At 44.9% G+C, this 18,986-nt stretch overlaps 1 protein-coding gene across 1 annotated transcript in view; it reads right to left on the reverse strand.

Annotated features, from left to right (window-relative positions):
* Positions 1–6,165: 6,165 nt before the first annotated feature.
* The window catches only part of CENPN (centromere protein N), a 33,905-nt gene continuing 21,084 nt past the window's right edge, over positions 6,166–18,986 (reverse strand). Inside the window, exons 9-11 of the mRNA XM_078784447.1 lie at positions 18,335–18,444; positions 17,883–18,009; positions 6,166–6,947 (exon numbers count right to left, since the gene is read on the reverse strand). Of these exons, the coding sequence (XP_078640573.1) occupies positions 6,799–6,947; positions 17,883–18,009; positions 18,335–18,444 (386 nt within the window). The 3' untranslated portion in view covers positions 6,166–6,798. The remainder of the gene's footprint in view (positions 6,948–17,882; positions 18,010–18,334; positions 18,445–18,986) is intronic.

An 18,986-nucleotide genomic window follows, 5' to 3' on the forward strand; every position in this document is an offset into this window, starting at 1 on the left:
ATTTCATTAAGTTGGCGATGGATGGTGGGAGTTGAAACTGTCGTACCTTGTTTCTGAAGGTCAGCTTGAATCTGTTTGGCATTTGATCGAGGTGCTTTCTCCACCATTTGAACAATCCTTCGCTGCAATCTTCGCTCAAGTTTTCTCTTGCGGCCACGTCCAATGAGGTTGGCTACATTGTCATAGGCTTTCAACATCTTGCTGACATTGTGTGCGGTGGACACAGGAACATCAAGTGTTACGGCTTCGTCACTTCCGTTGTTATGGTTCTCATCCACTGTAAACATTTTTGGTTCCATGTACTATTTTATTGTTATCGTTTAAGTGAAATAGAGATAGCTGTTTTCAAAAGGTAAAAAAAGTTAGTGTTTTAAAAGAAACCGGAAACCGGACGAAAAGGAAGAAGAGGAAGAAGAAGAGGAAGAAGAGGCGGAGCGAGTGAGGTCAGAGAAGAAGCCGAGCTGCTTGGAGGTCTGGAGCAAATGCTGGTGAACGGGGGTCACTAGTGAACTTTGGGGTTTCCTGGGAAAGGGATTACTGCGACAGAGTTGTTATCGCTGTGACAGATAAACCTGCGTGACAGGTTTTGCGGTTGATTCCGAAGAAAATCATTGGAGTGCCGTTACGTCTCGAGAACGGACCGTTGGCCATTTTGCCTCGCGACCGATTTTGCAACGCTCTCGGCTCTTCACCTCGCTTCAACCATTTTCACAACCATCCAGACGTTAATCTGGTGTGTGTGTGCGTAACGTGGATTTTGAGTGGGAATTTGCGGTTTGCCGTCTGTGAGCCGTTGAACGTCCATACCCGAAGGTTAATTTGCGGTTCGCCGTTTGTGAGCCATTGAACGTCCATACCCGAAGGTCTGATTTCCCAGTCGCCTCTTGAGGACACCTTTGCCCATCTTTGGCAGTGTGACTGTCAACCGAGCAGGATTCTGGTCTCGATACAGCATCGTTCTGGTGATCAATGGAGCGTGGATCGACTTTGGTTTGAAGTTGGGACAGAGACATTGGGAATGTTATTTTCGCTCACTTGGAGCACAGTGAGTTATATTGTACGAAACTGATGGTACCATCATAGGAATGATATATCGGTTGTACAATTGATTAATATTGTTATTGTGCTGTTATTCTTGTGTGATCTTAATACAATACTTGTTTGTTGGTAACAATTGGTGTGGTTTCACCATTGATCTTTGACACACGGAATAACACATTTCTGCCGTGACTCCTCTCGGGGCTCGGAGGTACACCGTGACCGGGGTTTGGGGAGGAGCACGTAACACAAGGTCTCTGTAGCCTTGAGATTGTCCATGCTTGTATACAATCTTGTGTCTGACCTCCTCAGACAATTCTCTGGTTTTCTTTCTTTTCTCCATGCTCATTGTTTCTACAACATGAAGTGACACAAAATGGGACACAATGACACAAAACAGCAGAGTGACTCCTTTTCTCCATTCAAACTGTTTGAATGAGTGATTTTATTTATATTGCAGGAACCTGCAACTCACCATAGGTGATTTCAATTCCAAAGTAAAGGAGAATCACGTGCTTGAAATCAAATTATTTCTGACAACTTCGAAAAGGTGCCAATAATAATATCTGGGCCATTTTAGGATTTCTGTGTAGAATAATATTTAGTAATTTTTCCAGCTTTTTTTGTTTTCTTCCACTGCAAACCAAATACAGACTTGGCATTTAATATGGAATTTTTTTTCTTTCTTGACTTGGGTTTACTTTCTGAACTCAGTATATCAATCTGGTGAGTTTATTTTACCCTTCGGTGATGTCTTTGTTGAAAGAACCATGTCACTGATTGTCTTTCTCAGCAAGAAGTCAATAACAGGGTTATATCACAGGTGGCGTGACAAAATGTAAGGACAGGTACATTTGAAGATTGGCTTCACAATCGGGTATATAAGGGTTGTTGCATTCTGTATTAGTGGAAAACAACTGCTGCACGTCTACAAAAGTTATTGCCGCTTCCTCTGGAGATGGTCCGTCAACTTGACAATGCAGTTTGTCATGGAGTGGTGGCTTTATGAAATTCTGGCATGAAACAGCGTGCTATTGCTCGGCAGTATGGCATCACTCAAGGTCAGGTGTCAAAGATACTGAAACGAAATGCTCAGAGGGGTGTCCCTACTCCAATACCGAGGCCAGGACGTCCACGCAGAACCACAAGGAGAGATGATCACCAGCTGCACCGGTTAGTCTGCAATGGCCGTACCAAGTCAGCTAATCGGCTTAGGGCTGAGTGGCAGCAACTGACAAATGTGCCTGTATCCAGAAGGCTAGTCAACCAACGACTGGTTCAAGCAGGCTATCGTGCCAGGCGTCCCCTGAGAAAGCCACGCCTGACCAGACAACACAGCCAGCGCCGATTGCAGTGGGCCAGAGAGCACCGTCAATGGCAGCCAGGACACTGGAATCACGTGACCTTCAGTGATGAGTCTAGATTTCTGGTCTATCGTCAAGATGGCCGCGTCCGAGTGCACAGACAAGTGCATGAAGCCCACAACGAAGATTGTATAGTGCCAAGAGTCCAAGCTGGAGGTGGTGGGGTGACCGTTTGGGCTGCTTTTCATGCAGGGGGCAAAACTGACCTGGTTGTTCTGAATGGAAACCTGAACCAGTTCAAGTACAGGGTCATTCTGGAAGAAACATTGCTTCCATTTGCTCGTGCAGCCTTTCGAGGAAACTTTGTCTTCCAAGATGACAATGCACGGCCTCATCGTGCTCGCATGATCCAACATTTTCTTGCTGACCATGGTGTAGAGCATATGGAGTGGCCTGCCATGTCCCCGGATATGAATCCGATAGAGAACTTTTGGGCAGAATTAACGCGTCAAATCGACAACTTGGACCAGCAGCCTACCTCTGTGCGTGAATTGCAGCAGGCTATTATCACTGCATGGCAAGCGATTCCTGTCCAAACCTTGGCAAATCTCGTGAACAGCATGCCTCGACGTGTACGTGCTCTCCTGAATGCTCGTGGGGGTTACACGAAGTACTGAACTGTAATTTTACTGTCCATAATCCCAGTCATAATTTAGCTTTTGTTTTTGCTGAAATTTTTTTTGGCTAATGTGCAAAATAAAGGGATACTTCTGGAAAACGTACAGAAGTTTAACACAGTACTGTCCGTGAATTGAGTTCGATATCAATTTACATCACTTTCAAGGATCAATTTATTTGCTTCGAAATGTCAAATGTGGTTTTTGTTTCTTTTAAAGGTCACATTAACAAAATCTAGAATAATTTCAACACAATTCCAATGAACTTTTGGTTCTAAGACATCTTGAAAAGTAAGTTCACCCCCACAAAAAAAATATTCCATATTAAATGCCAAGTCTGTAAATACATTGTGGATACCGAAAGATTTTTTTTATTTCAACAATTTTCTGGAAGAAATGGAGCATTATTTGAAAAAAGTGCAAGGGTGCCAATATTTTTGGCCACGACTATGTGTTCTGTACTGTCCTCCAAACAGTGATGACTCCATTTACATCTCACTGTCTGACAACATGGACCAACTTCTATCCACACATCCCAAACTCTCTCTTCCTCATATGGGACGACTTCAACTGTAATCATGCCAACAGGCTGGGTGTGGCTACCTCTTTCACCAGCCATGGCATCTCAGCAAAGGACTTCTGCGACTCACTGAGACTGACACAATCTGTCAATTTCCCGACCTGGATCTCAGTCAATGGAGTATCTTCTCTTCTCGACTTGGTTATGACAAACTTCCCTGCAAATGTCTGCTGCTCTTCTTCTGCTCCAATCGGTTCTTCTGATCATGTGCTTGTTAAAGTGGACATCTCTCTGGCCATTCTCAGAGAGCCTCTTCAGCGTCGAGGGGTCTGGCATTTCACTCAGGCTGACGGGCACGGTCTTCAAGCAGACATCAATCATCTGGACTGGTCTCCCATCTCCACTGCCTCTGACGTCAATTCATCCTGGGAATTCTTCCAAAGTAAACTGCTCTCTCTCATGCACAGATTTATCCCCTTTAGTATTCAGTTGTCATACCCTTCCTCCCGTCCATGGTACACTGAATCTTGTGGCGAGACAGTTGCCCTGAAATAACTCGGCTTCACCACATCGAAGGCAAATCCAACTGAAGGCAATCTCATTTCCTTTCACAAAGCTCGCCACAAGTGTGTCTACCCCCAGGAGACCCTGGAAGCAATATCTCTCCACTCTCAAATCTGTCTCCCTCCTCCAAATCCTGGTGGCATCTGGTCAAATCTGTTTCTGGTGTTTGTTCCACCTTCCTTCCCCTCCCCCACCTTACCTCAAATGGCTACACAGCTGACTCCGCACATGAAAAAGCTGAATGCCTCAACTGTGTTTGCCTCAAAATATTGTGTCCCAAACCCATCTCTCTCTGTACCCACCTTACCCAGCTGCTCCTGGACTCTATGTCCTTCTCTCCTGACAAGGTGTAGATGTGGCTGTCAAACCTCAACTCCGAATCTGCAACTGGACCAGATGGCATCAGCCCACGGGTCCTAAAATCCTGCTCTGCCACTCTATCTCACCCTCTCCTCTCTCTATTCTCTTCCCGCTCTCTTTTGCTCAAGGTCATCTATCATCTGCTTGAAAATCAGCCAACATCACCACTTTATACAAAAAATGTGCAAAAACAGATCCTTGCAACAACAGACCAATCAGCCTGCTCCCAATAATCAGCAAGGTCATGGAATGCATCATCAATTCTGATATTAAATCCTTCCTCTTCTCCAATGGCTTGATCTCCGATCATCAATTTGGATTCAGACCAGGCCACTCTACTCTGGATCTACACTACTCTGGGCATAGTCCCCAATCATGCGAAGTCCTTTCTTGGCACGACTGAGCTTCTCACCATATACAAAATTTTAATCTGCAGCTTGATGGAGTACTGCTCTCCCCTCTGGGCTGGTCTCCTGCCTTCCACCTAACTCAACTTCATGCTGTAGAACCAAGGCCTTTTGAATCATTGGTATCTTCCGTGATGAAGCTGATTCTGAGGGCCTTTCACTCTCTCACTGCAGGCAGTCTTTCTGTCTTCTTCCGCCTCATTCTAGCCTAACTCCCTCAGTTCTGTCTGTGCTCTGCCCCCAAATATTCCTGCAGGTCACACAAGATCTGCCAGAAACCCTCTTCTGGTTAAACTGCCCAAATCAAGACCGTCTGCTCACCTTCACTCTTTCGTTCCTCTTTTTTCCCCACCACAAACTCCCACACTCTATTTAATCCCACTCCTCAATCCAGGTCTTCAAAACAGCTGTTCACCACCATCTCTTATCTTCCCTCATCCAAAACCTTTATCTTTTCTACCCCCGTTAATCCATCCCAAATCCACCTCCTTCAAATTCCGTTTTATTTCCTCAAATCCCTGTAGTGTCCATCTTGTTTATCCCGTGTACCCTACCTCAGCCCTCTCTCTTCCACAGATCTACCGATGTCCCTGTTCTCTACTGTTTTTGTGCTTCCCTCTCTCCATCTCGTCTCCCACTCCCTTTATGTTCTCTTAGCTCTTGTATGAGCCTCAGCTTAGTCTCCAAAAAAAAAAAAAAAAATTCCATTGCAGTTGGATCTGAAGAACGTCATCCAGGATGGCCAACGCTTAGAAAAGTTTACTGTCGTCCGGGCCCAACCAAATAAACGGAATTGTACATTTAGATGCAGTACGAATAACTGAGGCATTGTAACCAAACACCGTAGGCACAACACGAGTGACAATAAACAAAACAGTGAGAGAGAGAGAAAATGGGGACAAATGAACCTTCCTTATATTAAAATACCTCTACCCTCACTTTTACACCGACATCACAAAATCCACTCCACACACTGAAGATAGCTTGTCTTTTATTATTTATAAAAGAGCCTGGTGTTGGTTCAACGGTTAAAGTGGCTGACTTGAGATCTTCAGGTTGAATCAACACCAAGTGGGTTGACGCAGCTTCTCATCCTTCCGAGGTCAGCAAAATGAGTACCAGTTTACTGGAAACAGGGGGCACTGCATCCGCAGCACAGCTATGCTTGAGATGCAATGATGCAACTACCCAGCAATGATGCAACCAGCTGCATATGAAATAATTATTCCAAAACAAAATAGAATCTTGATTATCAACTTCAATGCTTCTCCTCCAAAAACAAAGTTCACTACATGTGACGATTCAACTTTTTTATTCAAATAGTATAACACAATTTAATACATTTACTTTTATAAACAAGGAACTTTAAAAGCAAAACCATTGAAAAATTACAACTTTATTATCATCAAAAAGATAACTTTGTGCTACGTTTGTATATTATAAGATTTAAGTAACAATCCATGCAACAGCACCAGAAGAAACTAACCGATGCAGAATCGATCACGAAGGCAACCATACCGCAACACGCAGGTCTTTGTAGATCACTCCAAATCAAATATCGTGGAACTGGTAATTTACGTCATAGGAGATCAATTCGATCAGATCTCCAACCACCGAAGGCATGATCGACAGTTATCGAAAAATCAGAGCTGGATTGAAACCCGACTGTCTTGTTCATGGCCACAAATTGTGAATAAGAAGAAGAGGCAGAATGAGAAAAAGAAGAAGACGAGGAAGATGAGGAAGAAGGAGAGGAATAAGAAGCAGAAGAGGAAGAGGCAGAACAACAAGAAGAACCAGACAAGAAGAAGAAGAAGAAGGAACAAATTGTAAAATTGGCAAAGTTATTTAAAACGAGTAAAGGTTAGGATTGTGCAACAACTATCACTAGTTGACAACAAATGGATTTTACACATACAAAGGCAGGGTCAGGGCACTTGGGTGGAGTTGGGCACACTTGCTTCCTCGCTGCTATCCTTTCCGGGCAATTTCCTCTTCCGGTCAGATACATGGAAATGGTTGCGCCCATTATGAGGAACACTTCGCAGAATGTAAGGCAGTGGTGGATGTCCCAAACCTGTCAGTGGAGAAATAAAAAAACTACGTATCCACAAAAAAAAGTTTCTTTTTGCCATTCCATTTCACAGGAGTATCCATCAAAAGCAGTTTCTCTTTTTTAAAGTAAAATTCAAAATTGTCATGGAAATCTTTTTTCATTAAAAAAACTATTAGTCTACTTGCCAAGCCAGAGCCCTCTTGTGAACCCGGAAATGTTGAGTACCCAAACGTTTTTGTTAGAAATGTACAGTATGGGTCCCCAGCACTTAGAAACTGCCGGATGCTAACTTGCATATGTTGGGCAATTAGCAAAATTAGCATTAATAGCATTAACCCTATCAAACATAGGCCTGGGACACTGAAATTTCTGTTTCGCTCTATTGCTCCGTTTGAATGCTTCGTGTGAGCAAACTATTTGAAGGATCTGTATGAAATTTGGACATAATACACTTAGACAGATATGCTTTCCGTGAGTGTTCTTATAAAAATTTCATGTGAAAAAAAAGGGATGTAAAAGCCGTGGATTTTTTTTCACCCAACATTTTTTTGCGCGGTTAGTGCCCCTACTCTCATGTTGAGCTACAGTTTCAATGTTAGTGTCAGCTGCCAAATATACTTCTGAGGACCCAGATAAGTTCCTGCGCGCAGTCGGCCTGGAGAGGCACATCGGCCCTATCCACAGTTGGGGTGATAATTTTGATCTTGTGGTCTTCACACCCAATGGTCGCCGCACGACTCATGCCATGGCCACTCAGATTGTGCAGAATCCAGCAGGTCTCCTGTTCCCCGGAGGAGCCACACCTGGTGGTAAGGTCATGTTGCTGAAACTACCCCGTCTGACGAAGCTTGAAGCTGGGAAACTTAGTATAGCTCATAAGAGCAGTTTTGTCATTGAACATTACACAGGCCCCAAGAAGATGACTCCACCAGCTCTGAAAGAAGTCCCAAGAACTGATGCTTTCCAAGATGCCATCAAACAGTGTGTTTCAAGAGCACAGAAGAAGGATGCTGCTTGGCTCTCGCAGCTCCACTCTTCCCCTGGACTGGGCAGTCTACAATGTTGTGCAAGATCGCAATGGTGATGACAGTGCTCCAAAGCTGAAGACGATAAGTGTCTTTGGACCACTGCTTAACTCGCCCCCTGCGCCCCCTGCCCACCCTGATACTCACCCTGCCCACCCTGCCCACTCAGTACCATTGCTTACTTAGACACATCACTGAGGCAGCTTGGCATGAGCCACAGTCATATCACGTTTGACATGCAGCTGTACGTGATCGCTTGCCTGATCAAGTGGAGTGATCTGCAGCGATGGTCATCAGTGGTTCTCAGACCTGGGATGATGCACACTCTCATGTCATTCATCGGCTCAATCGGACAACTGATGAATTCAACAGGTGTGGAGGAGCTAGTCGGTGCATCATTTGGAGGCCTGAAATCCATCTTCAACGGGAAGGCCTGGCCCAAGGCTATGCGAGCCTTCCGTATGGTTGTGTCTGCTCTTCTTCATGACTTCTTAGAGGAGGGAGAGAAGACTCACGAGCAGATAACGGCATTCCTGGAGAAAGCCAGAGAGCACCCCACAGGCCGGCTATGGGTGGATTGTTTCATCACCCCTACCCTAATAGCTCACAGGTTCTGGCGAGCAGAATGAGAGGGTGATTGGATGCTGCAACAACACTGCCTTGAAGAGATGCTGCCCTATTTCTTTGCTGCCGGTCATCACCACTACGCAAGATGGATCACATGGCATCTGCGCGACATGCAGTACCTTCCTGCTACTGCCAAGGATGACCTTTACGCTGGAAGCCATGTGTGCCGCCACTCTGATGGTGCAGCTGCAGTGAGTGGAGACATGTTTGGGGAGCAGACATGCATCAAGCAAGGGAAGGGAGTAGGAGGCATGAAGGGCATCTCCACCAACCCTGAGCAGGTCGCCGTGTGGATCCAATCTTTCGGCATCTGCTCCTATCTCTCCAAGTCATTGGATGAGATTTACGACGATGCTGAAGCACCGGATAAGACAATGAAGCCCAACAGACACAAAGAAGAGGGTAAAGGACGGCGGGAATTGGACGCGGAGGACCGGGCTAAAATCCTGAGAGTGCGACAGGAAAACTCCCATCCACTCACCATAGAGACTCACCAATCCCCACCCTCCACCATATCATAAATGGCCAGGTGGCAGATGAAAAGGTGAATGTGCAAGATGCATTGAAGATCGGCCAGGACATGAGCACACTGTTCTCTTCATCACTTCCTGAGAGATTTCATGCGCCCATCTCAAATAAGGTGGTGACAATGACATTCACCAAAAAAAGAGTGAAGGTCAATGCGAAAATCATATGTGACCTTGAGGCGTTGTTTGCTCGGCTGCTGGTGGTGGGGAGCAAGAGAAGAATGGAGCTCTCTGCCCTCTTTGACTACGAGCTCGGCCCGGTCCCTACATCCATCATCGATGAGTATGGATGCCTCAGGAAGGGTAACAAGTCTGTGATCGTCCAGCGTCTTGGAATCCTTGCCCCCAATCCCCACCCACCACATGTTGTACTCGTTGATGCATCGCAGCTCATCTACCACGTGGTGTGGCCATCGTCAGGCACTGTGGCTGACCTCACAGCCAGCATGGGGTGCCGGCTTAATCGCTACATCACCGAAACATTTGTCATCTTTCACCGGTATGAGCAAGTCTCTGCCAAAGACCACGAGAGGCAGAGAAGAGCTGGGGAGAGCTCAACAGAGTACCAACTCTCACTGACAACCCCTCTACCTAGCCGCGACAAAGTGATGAAGAACAAGACAAACAAACGGAGACTGGGTGAGCTCCTGTGCACACACAGCATAGGAGATCACATCAAGATGGTCAGCAAAGCAGACAGTATTGTCACTCATGACGAGGCTGACGTCTCCCTCATCTCATACATGTTGGATGCAGCCAGTTGCGGAGCTGAAACTGTCCGCATTCTCAGCGACGACACTGATGTTTTCGTACTCATGGTCTATTGGTGCTGGAAGGTGGGTATCACATGTAACCTGCAGATGGAGAGATGGGATGGCACTATTCTCAACATCAATTCGACAGTAGAGAATCTCGGTGAGCAGTGTCGCTCCATCCTGGCTATGCATGCTCTCTCCGGATGTGACACCACCTCCTATCCCGTGGGGAAAGGGAAGGTGTCCGCACTCAAGGCCATGAGAGTAGTACCTGGTGACCTGCTTCACTTCATCGGAGAGGAGGGAGCTACTGATTTACAGATTACAGAGGCAGTGAGTGGTTTCTTCTTGGCTCTGTACAACAAGAGGGAGTCGGCATCTCTGAACGTCGCCAGATATGACATCTACCAAAAGCGCAAAACCCCCCCAGCACTGAAGACACTGCCTCCTACAGAGCGCAACGCTCTCCTCCATGGACGGCGTGCCCATCTACAGGTGCTGCTTTGGAAAGCAGCAGACTGCCCTGATCCACCAGCTGTGGACATAACAGAGTTTGGATGGAATAAGAAGGAAGGCGAGAAGGGAGAGGAAGTCATCATGCCCATCCTGGATGCAAGCCCCGTTGCTCCTCCTGCCGTGTTGGAAATGATCAGCTGTAGCTGCAAAGCTGGGTTAAAGCCCTGTTTAACAGCAAAGTGCAGCTGCGTAGCTGCAGGCCTGGCCTGTACCAGCTACTGCTTCTGCAAAGGCTCCGATAGTACATGTTGCAACACACTCACACACTCACACACTCACAGCAAGAGAGCAATATGACAAGAATGTAGAGTCAGGAGAAGAAGATGAAGACAATGAGGATGAGTTTTATGAGGATATGCTTTATAACAGTGCAGAGTAGTAGAAGTGCAAGACGCTCTTTCTTGATGGAAGTTTTATGTTGTGTAACTAGTGCACATATTTTTCAGCTCTGATAATTTTGGGTATACTTGTGTTTTAATTTTGAGGATATTATTTACCCATAGTCATATTATTCTAGTTTGGTATGGTACTTGCCTTTGTTACCTCTAATACCTGTGAATAAAAGTGGAGCAATAGAGCGAAACAGAAATTTCAGTGTCCCAGGCCTATGTTTGATAGGGTTAATGCTATTAATGCTAATTTTGCTAATTGCCCAACAGATGCAAGTTAGCATCCGGCAGTTTCTAAGTGCTGGGGACCCATACTGTACATTTCTAACTTAAAACTTTGGGGTACTCAACATTTCCGGATTCACATTTCTGGCAAGTAGACTATATGGTGTTTTTTCTTCTAAGACAGTAGAAGTAGCCTTCACGGTAACTTCTTTCCAAAGGAATGTACTGTACTTTTAATTTGCTGGTCGCGACACTCTTAAGGGGAGTTTGAACTATTTTGTGTGGTTGATACTGATTATGTATATCACAAATTGTAGGTGTTGTGATGTCTATTGTGTTGTTCTTTAGAACATTTAGATGCAGTACGAATAACTGAGGCATTGTAACCAAACATCGTAGGCACAACACGAGTGACAATGAACAAAACAGTGAGAGAGAGAAAATGGGGACAAATGCACCTTCCTTATATTAAAATACCTCAACCCTCACTTTTACACCGACATCACAAAATCCACTCCACACACTGAAGATAGCTTGTCTTTTATTATTTATAAAAGAGCCTGGTGTTGGTTCAACGGTTAAAGTGGCTGACTTGAGATCTTCGGGTTGAATTAACACCAAGTGGGTTGAGGCAGCTTCTCATCCTTCCGAAGTCAGCAAAATGAGTACCAGCTTACTTGAAACAGGGGGCACTGCATCCCCAGCACAGCTATGCTTGAGATGCAATGATGCAACTACCCAGCAATGATGCAACCAGCATACCTTTGATGTAATGCAATGCATACATGATACCAATAAAAACTAGAGCGAAGTATATGGCATGCCATCGCAAATTTCCATCTAAAGCAAAGCTGAAGGATGGTATAAAGTTCCACCAGGAATGACCCAATATCAAATTTTGAGTTTTAAAAAGGTCCGTTTTGACCCATGTGACCCAAAAAGTCCACCCGCCCCACCCCCAGGAAATGAACCGAGAGTCAAATCCCAAAAATCATTCCATATTCCATGCATCTCCCAATGTTGATTGCATATACAGTTTTATTTTTAAATGTAAAAAAAAAAAAAAATGTACCCATAATCACACTTTTTGGAATGTGACCTTTTCCCCCCAACCCAGAGAAGGGAGTTAAAAATGATACTGTTGTCACGTTCGTGCCACATGGTGATCATAGCTACCAAGCTTGGTAAATTTCTGCACAACCGTTCAGGTGATAGCGTGACCAACGGAGACACAGACAGACGAAGCAGAATACAATTTTTTTCAAAAAGTGTGAGGATAACTCGAGCGAGGTCGATGGCACACCATCAAAAATCCCCACACTTCCCACCTACAGCAAAGCTGAAGGATCGCACAGAGTTCCATGAGGAATGACCCAATATCAAATTTGGAGTTAAAAAAAAGAAAGAAAAAGAAAAAGAAAAGAAAAAAAAGCTTCTGTTTTGACCCTTGTGACCCCAAGTCTGCATCCCCAGGGTTATGAACCAGGGGTCAAATCCCAAAAATTTACATATTTTTTCTTGCATCCACTTATGTTGATTGTACATACAAAGTTTCATTTTTATGCCCCTGCCGACGAAGTCGCCGGAGGCATTATGTTTTCAGGTTGTCCCGCCGTCCGTGATAGGTTTTCGTTACCGCGATGACTTGAGAACGGCTGAAGTGATCTAATTCAAACTTGGGAAAGGTATGTATAATGGGGTAAAGATGAACCGATTAGATTTTGGGGTCATGAGGTCTAAGGGCAAAGGTCACAGGTCATGTTAAGTAAAAGTTATGTTGCCATGCCAACTTGTGAACAAGTGATGGGATTTTGAACAAATTTGGTATCGGTGTATAATGTATATGATGCAAAGATGAACCGATTGAATTATGGCATCAAGAGGTCAAAGGTCAGGGGTCATGCAAGGTAAAAAGGTGATAACTTGAGAACAGTTGAAGGGATTTAAATCAAACTTGGTACATGTACGTATAATGATGTAAACATGAACTGACAACATTTTTGCGTCAAGAGGTCAAAGGTCATGTTCGGTAAAAATCCAGTTACCGTGATAATCTGTGAACCAGTGATGGGATTTGCCCAAACTTGGTATAAGTATATATTATAAAACAAAGATGAACTGCTTATATTTTGGCATCAACGGTGAGGTGAATTTGGTGGTCAGAGGTCATGTCAGGTAAAAATGTGATACTTGAGAACAGCTGAATGGATTTAAATCAAACTTTGTACAAGTAGTATAATGCTGTAATATTGTGGGCGGAGGCATATTGGTCGACGTCATGACGTCGAAGAGTGTCGTTCTAGTTAAAAATGTTTTAAAATATGCCCATAATTGCATTTTTTTGGTATTTGACCTTTCGACCCTGCTGCAGGGCCCCAGGGAATGAGGCCAAAATGATACTGCTCTTGCACCTTATTGCCATGTGGTGATCACAACTCCTAAATTTGGTGAATTTCTGCACAACCGTTGGAGTATATATCATAACAGGCAGACAGAGACGATTACAATATCCGCCCTTTTTGTTTAAAGTGTGGGGATAATTAAAAAAAAAAAAAAAAAACTGACCACCACACAAACAAAATTAGTAATCAGAAAAAGCCACGATGCAAAAAGTGGCAATCCTTGGAATGAGCCACAATGCAAACCTAAACTTGTTGAATCAGTGTCACGACGCTTATTCAGTCAGCTCCAGGTGCGAAAAAAAAAAAAAAAAGTTTAAAAGAATACTTTTCAAAAAACAAAGCAATCAAAATCAATAAAGGAAATACAGTCAGGAGCCATGTTTCAAATGGCTCAGCGATTGGAAACAAGATAAGATTAATGGTTCATCTCCTGGCAGTCTCGACTGAAACTGGTGGGACAGCTGTCACACACTGTGTTCCCTTGTGAGCTTTCAGCACCCCATGTTATTTGCATTACACATGCACCATGTGCACTGTGCAGTGGTGCCTTATTTTTAGCAGCAGTTTTTGTGAGACACTGCGTCTCTCCCAACAAGCACACTGATAGACAAGAGAAAATAAATGTGTAAGAGAAGTACATCCCCAATGAGAACGTCACTCAGGAGAGCGCACACCTCCGTCAGGCTGACCAGTTTACATTTTGTATCCCACCGAGAGGCCGGATCTGGATTCGGACCTAAATCAAAAATTAATCGGCTTGTTCTTATCACCTACCCAACTAATCCAGCAAGTTTCATCCAAATCCATCCATTACTTTTTGAGATAGTGTCATTATAATTTTTGGCCACATCCACTCGATGGTGAAGATTCACTTAAACTAAAACGACCCTCTTCGATGTCACGACGTTGACCGATATGCCTCCGCCCACATTATTACATCATACATACTTGTACCAAGTTTGATTTCAATCTCTTAAGCTGTTCTCAAGTATCACTTTTTTTTACCTGGCATGACCTCGAACACCAAAATCTCATAAGTTCATCGTTGCATCATGATGTATACTTGCACTAAGTTTGACTTGGATCCCTTCAGCAGTTCTTGAGTTATTGCTGTGGGTAAATTTAATCTTAACTATTGATCAAAGCTTGTGTCCAGCTCGGTTGTATATAAAACAGAGTTTAAAAGTCATTTGCAGCTAGTTTAATAAAAATCAACTTGCTGCAGCAAGTCTGGAGGGGAGGGGGGGGGGGGGGGGATCATAAATAACAACTAAAGGCGTTTTCCCTTAAAAGGTTAAAAGGCAACCTTTTAAGATATATTGGGATAGATCAACTATTGGAGAATAACATATCACGTGAAAAGGACTTTAAATTCGACACACTTTGTCCATTCATATGTCCATTCAGATGGGGTGAGAACAAGTCAATTATGCTCTCATGCCAGGCGGCAAAGCTTGGCATTTGAAGGCTGTCTTCCTTTGATGTCAGACAGCTTGGCGGAGGCTTCCGGGGGGCGAACTGCATGTTTACAATCTAATATCTGGGAAATTCGGGTCATGGAGAATGTTGTGGTCTCAGTAAGCAACTTGCGGTCTCCGTATTGGCTGGATCATGGGAGCCCAACTTTGTGATGTCAATATCTCGTCAAGACTTCTGTGTGTCGTCAAGTCTGTGTGTGGCTTCCGCTTCCGGTCCGGTCTGGAGGGGACGCTGGCGTTACTTCTAGCCGCTTCTCCGACTGGGTCATTGTATATAGTCTGCTTTTCTGGTGGTCGTGGCGGCTTTTTGGCCGTTGGGTCTGCCCTCTGCTCGGTCCCGGCTCTGCTCCTGGCTCCGCATGCCCGGCTCTTCCACTGTTTCCTCAGGCCCGCTCCCGTTGTTTGTGGCCGTTGTTTGCGGCTGTGGCTGTTTGCCGCTGCGGTCTTGGTTTGCTTGATTAGCGGCTGCGGTCGTTTGCCGCTGCGGCCTTTGCTGTCTGATTAGCGGCTGCGGTCGTTTGCCGCTGCGGCAAGGCCTACTCGTCCTCCTCAACCTTGGCCTCTTACTCGTCCCTTCGCTCCTGCCTGGCATGGCTCTAAGGTACTCCGCCGCAAGGCTTCTTCTGCTCAATACTCACTCCACCCCATCATGCATCTCTGCAATCAAATCCCACGGACTCCTGCGACGACCCAGATACATTCATAGAGGCTCCGGTCGTAAGTTTGTTTATTTACAAACAGGTCACTTCATTCCCATACTCTGGTCGGCTCAGCGCACTCCCACTCATCGTCCCAGCGCACCTGGTCACAGCAACGCACACGATCGCACCTCCCGTCTGCAAACCCTGGCTAAATCACCTGAGTTCATCCCCACCGTACAAAGCAACATCAAGCTCACCCTGTTCAATACCCGGTCCCTCAACAACAAAAGCCTCATCCTGAACGACTACATTCTGGAAAATAAACTGGACTTTCTCTCTCACTGAAACCTGGCAACAACCTCTGGACTACTTCTCACTCAACCTCACTACACCCAATGGATATTCTTACATCAATAAACCACGCTCGGAGGGCCGAGGTGGTGGAATTGCCGTAATTCACCGACAGGACATCAAGACCAACCTCATCTCCATCTCATCTGCTCCATCATTTGAACACCTGGCTTTTAAACTCTCTGGTCACACACAGTCAGTCATGGCTGTCGTCTACCGCCCTCCTAAACCACACCCATCATTCCTGTCTGACTTCTCCTATTTTCTGACCCAGCTGTTCCCTCTCCCCCTCAATCCTCCTCCTCGGTGATTTCAATATCCACATGGACTCCACTGACTCCACAATAACCACTGACTTCACTGATTTACTCACCTGCTTTAACCTCACTCAACATGTCAACTTTCCTACCCATAACCGTGGGCACATTCTGGACCTTGTCTGCTCTACTGGATTAATTTTGCACCATCTCTCTGGCTCCGACCTCACCCTCTCTGACCACTTAGCCATCACGATGACCATCAACATCCCCACCCCAGCACCAAGGCATTATCGCACTATCAATTTCCGTAAGCTAAACGCTCTTTCACAGACCTCATTCTCATCCACCCTCTCTGAAAAAATGTCCACTTCTCCCTTCGTTGACCTCCACACCCCTTCTGACCTCACTGACTACTACAACCACACTCTCTCCTCCTGCCTTGACCAGCTTGCGCCCGTGAAAACCAAAACAGTTTCTTTCACCCATTCTGCTCCCTGGTTTACCCCTGAACTCCGCCTGATGAAAACTCGTGCTCGCCAACTTGAAAGACTCCACAATAAAACAGGTCTCACAATTCACTCCCAAGCCTACAAGGACCACCTACAACACTACAAAGATGCCCTCTCCCGCACCCGCTCCGCCTACTACTCTCAAATTATCCACTCTGGCTCTGGAAACCCAAAAGCACTCTTCTCTACAATAAACAAACTCCTCAGCCCCCTGGACACCACCACCCAGTCATTCACAGTAGACAACTGCATCTCCTTCCTTTCATTCTTCCGAAGCAAAATTGACATCTACAGCAGCTTAACCACCACCGCACCTGCTCCCCCTCAAACCACCTGTCCCCCCTTATCCTGTCAACCCCTGTCTCAGTTCTCCCCAGTCTCCACCCGCAACCTCCACTCTGCTGGTACCAACCTCCTGACTTCCCCCCCCCCCCCCCCCATGCGGACCAAATTCAGATCCTGGGGGGACAGGGCCTTCTCCATCGCTGCTCCCACCCTCTGGAACTCACTACCTCACACCATCAGAGACTCCTCCTCACTCACCACATTCAAAACATCACTCAAGACCCACCTGTTCAACACTGCATTCAACATTTAACCCACAGCATTTAACCCCTGACTATCTCTTCTCCTTCTCCTTCTCCTTCCTTTTGCTTTGATTATTTACCTGTTGATTTTTGTCTTTTTACACTTGTTTTTTTGTACTCTGTCAAAGCGTCTTTGGGCTGCTTGAAAAGCGCTATATAAAATAAATGTATTATTATTATTTATTAAGACCTCCCTTGCCTCCTTCTCCTCTTCCCAGCCTCCTGCCTTGCAACCTCAAACTCACACAACCACCTTCTCGAAAAGAAACAGCTGAACACTATATAAATTATTTGTGTACGAGGATTCGGGAAGAAACAAGAGCTGGATGACTTCGTCCTGTAATTGTTGATGTGTTTTGAGTATCCGTGTATTTCTGCTGTCATTAAAGTCATGCTTTTGAGTACCATGCTTTTCTCCCTCTCCCAAGAGGAAATAAATGCTTCATGCAATCCACGAATAAATGGAGGACAAATTAATGTATCATAATTCTTCACACATTGCGGTAACGAAAACCTCTCATAGGAGAAGAGGTGAAATATTAAGAGGTGAGATATTAAGTTAAAGGTCATCTCGAAGCAAACATAAAATATCTACACTCCCTAGAAAATGTGAATTTTTTTTTCTTGCATGTAAAACACTAGAAGGTGAACAAAACAATCTTACCGAGTGGTGCAAGTCTATTAATAGCTTCAAGGACATTCTTGTTCTGAAATAGAACCTTCATGGCGAATATGTCAGTCGATTCTTTCATTTCCGGCACTGTAATTAAACCACGGAACCTTGTGGCCATCTACACCGTCATCCCATAAAACAGTGAGCCAGACAGGGTCATGGAGAAATAAGAACAACAACAACATTAAAGAAAAACAATCTTCACTAATTCATTGTCCAATTGATAAATCAGGAAATACACAAGTGATATATTTGGTTTAAAATGGAGGGTTAAGCATATTGCACTGCAAGCAAAGGTGGTGGCACTTTAAGTTTCTTTTGAGCAAACCTCAATTCTGCTTTCAAAATAATCGATTAATCAAAATGCAAGTGGTACAAGATAATCAGCTGTGTGCCGGACAGGATAAACCAAAATGGAACCGTAATAGATTACATTGTCTTACTGTGAATGCAAGCTCCTCCAACACAGGTTGTGGCTGAGTACCAAAGCTCTGACAAGTTAGGGCCATAGCTCTTTCTTTGTCCTTCTTGTTCTCGTCTATGATCCACGGATCTGTTAAAGAGGTTTGGATATGCAAATGATCTATCTACTTAGTCAATCAGTGGATTTTCTCACCAATGCTTACTCAAGCTCAACGATTTGTGCAACGAGTCGTTGTGAAATGTAGGTGACGTAAAAAAAAAATTTTTTTATACACACACACATATATATTGTTATGGACACGCGCATTAAGATGTTATGATGGGCCGAGCGGAATGGCCGCCGTGTTCGCACAGTTTACCCGATTACCCCCACTCACCCGATTCCACCCGACGTTGACCAAGTCGCGCTATGCTAAATCAATGATTTGGAAAGGACACAACGACTGGGATAAATGAAACGACACAAGGGGTACAGTTCTCAAGACCTCCGGAGGAGGATATAATTGGTGGTGGAAAAAAGGGGTAGATTACAAGGTATGAGGTAAAGCACAGAAGAGATAGGCACTTAGACACAATCTTATCTTATCCCAGACAGACCACAGACAAACGGAACAAGACTGACTTACACAGGGATTGATGGCAGGGAAGGACAGGTCGGTTGATAGCACAAGG

Source organism: Myxine glutinosa, chromosome 9 (assembly GCF_964187855.1).
Source record: "Myxine glutinosa chromosome 9, kmMyxGlut1.1, whole genome shotgun sequence".
In the NCBI taxonomy this organism is placed as follows: Eukaryota; Metazoa; Chordata; class Myxini; order Myxiniformes; family Myxinidae; genus Myxine; species Myxine glutinosa.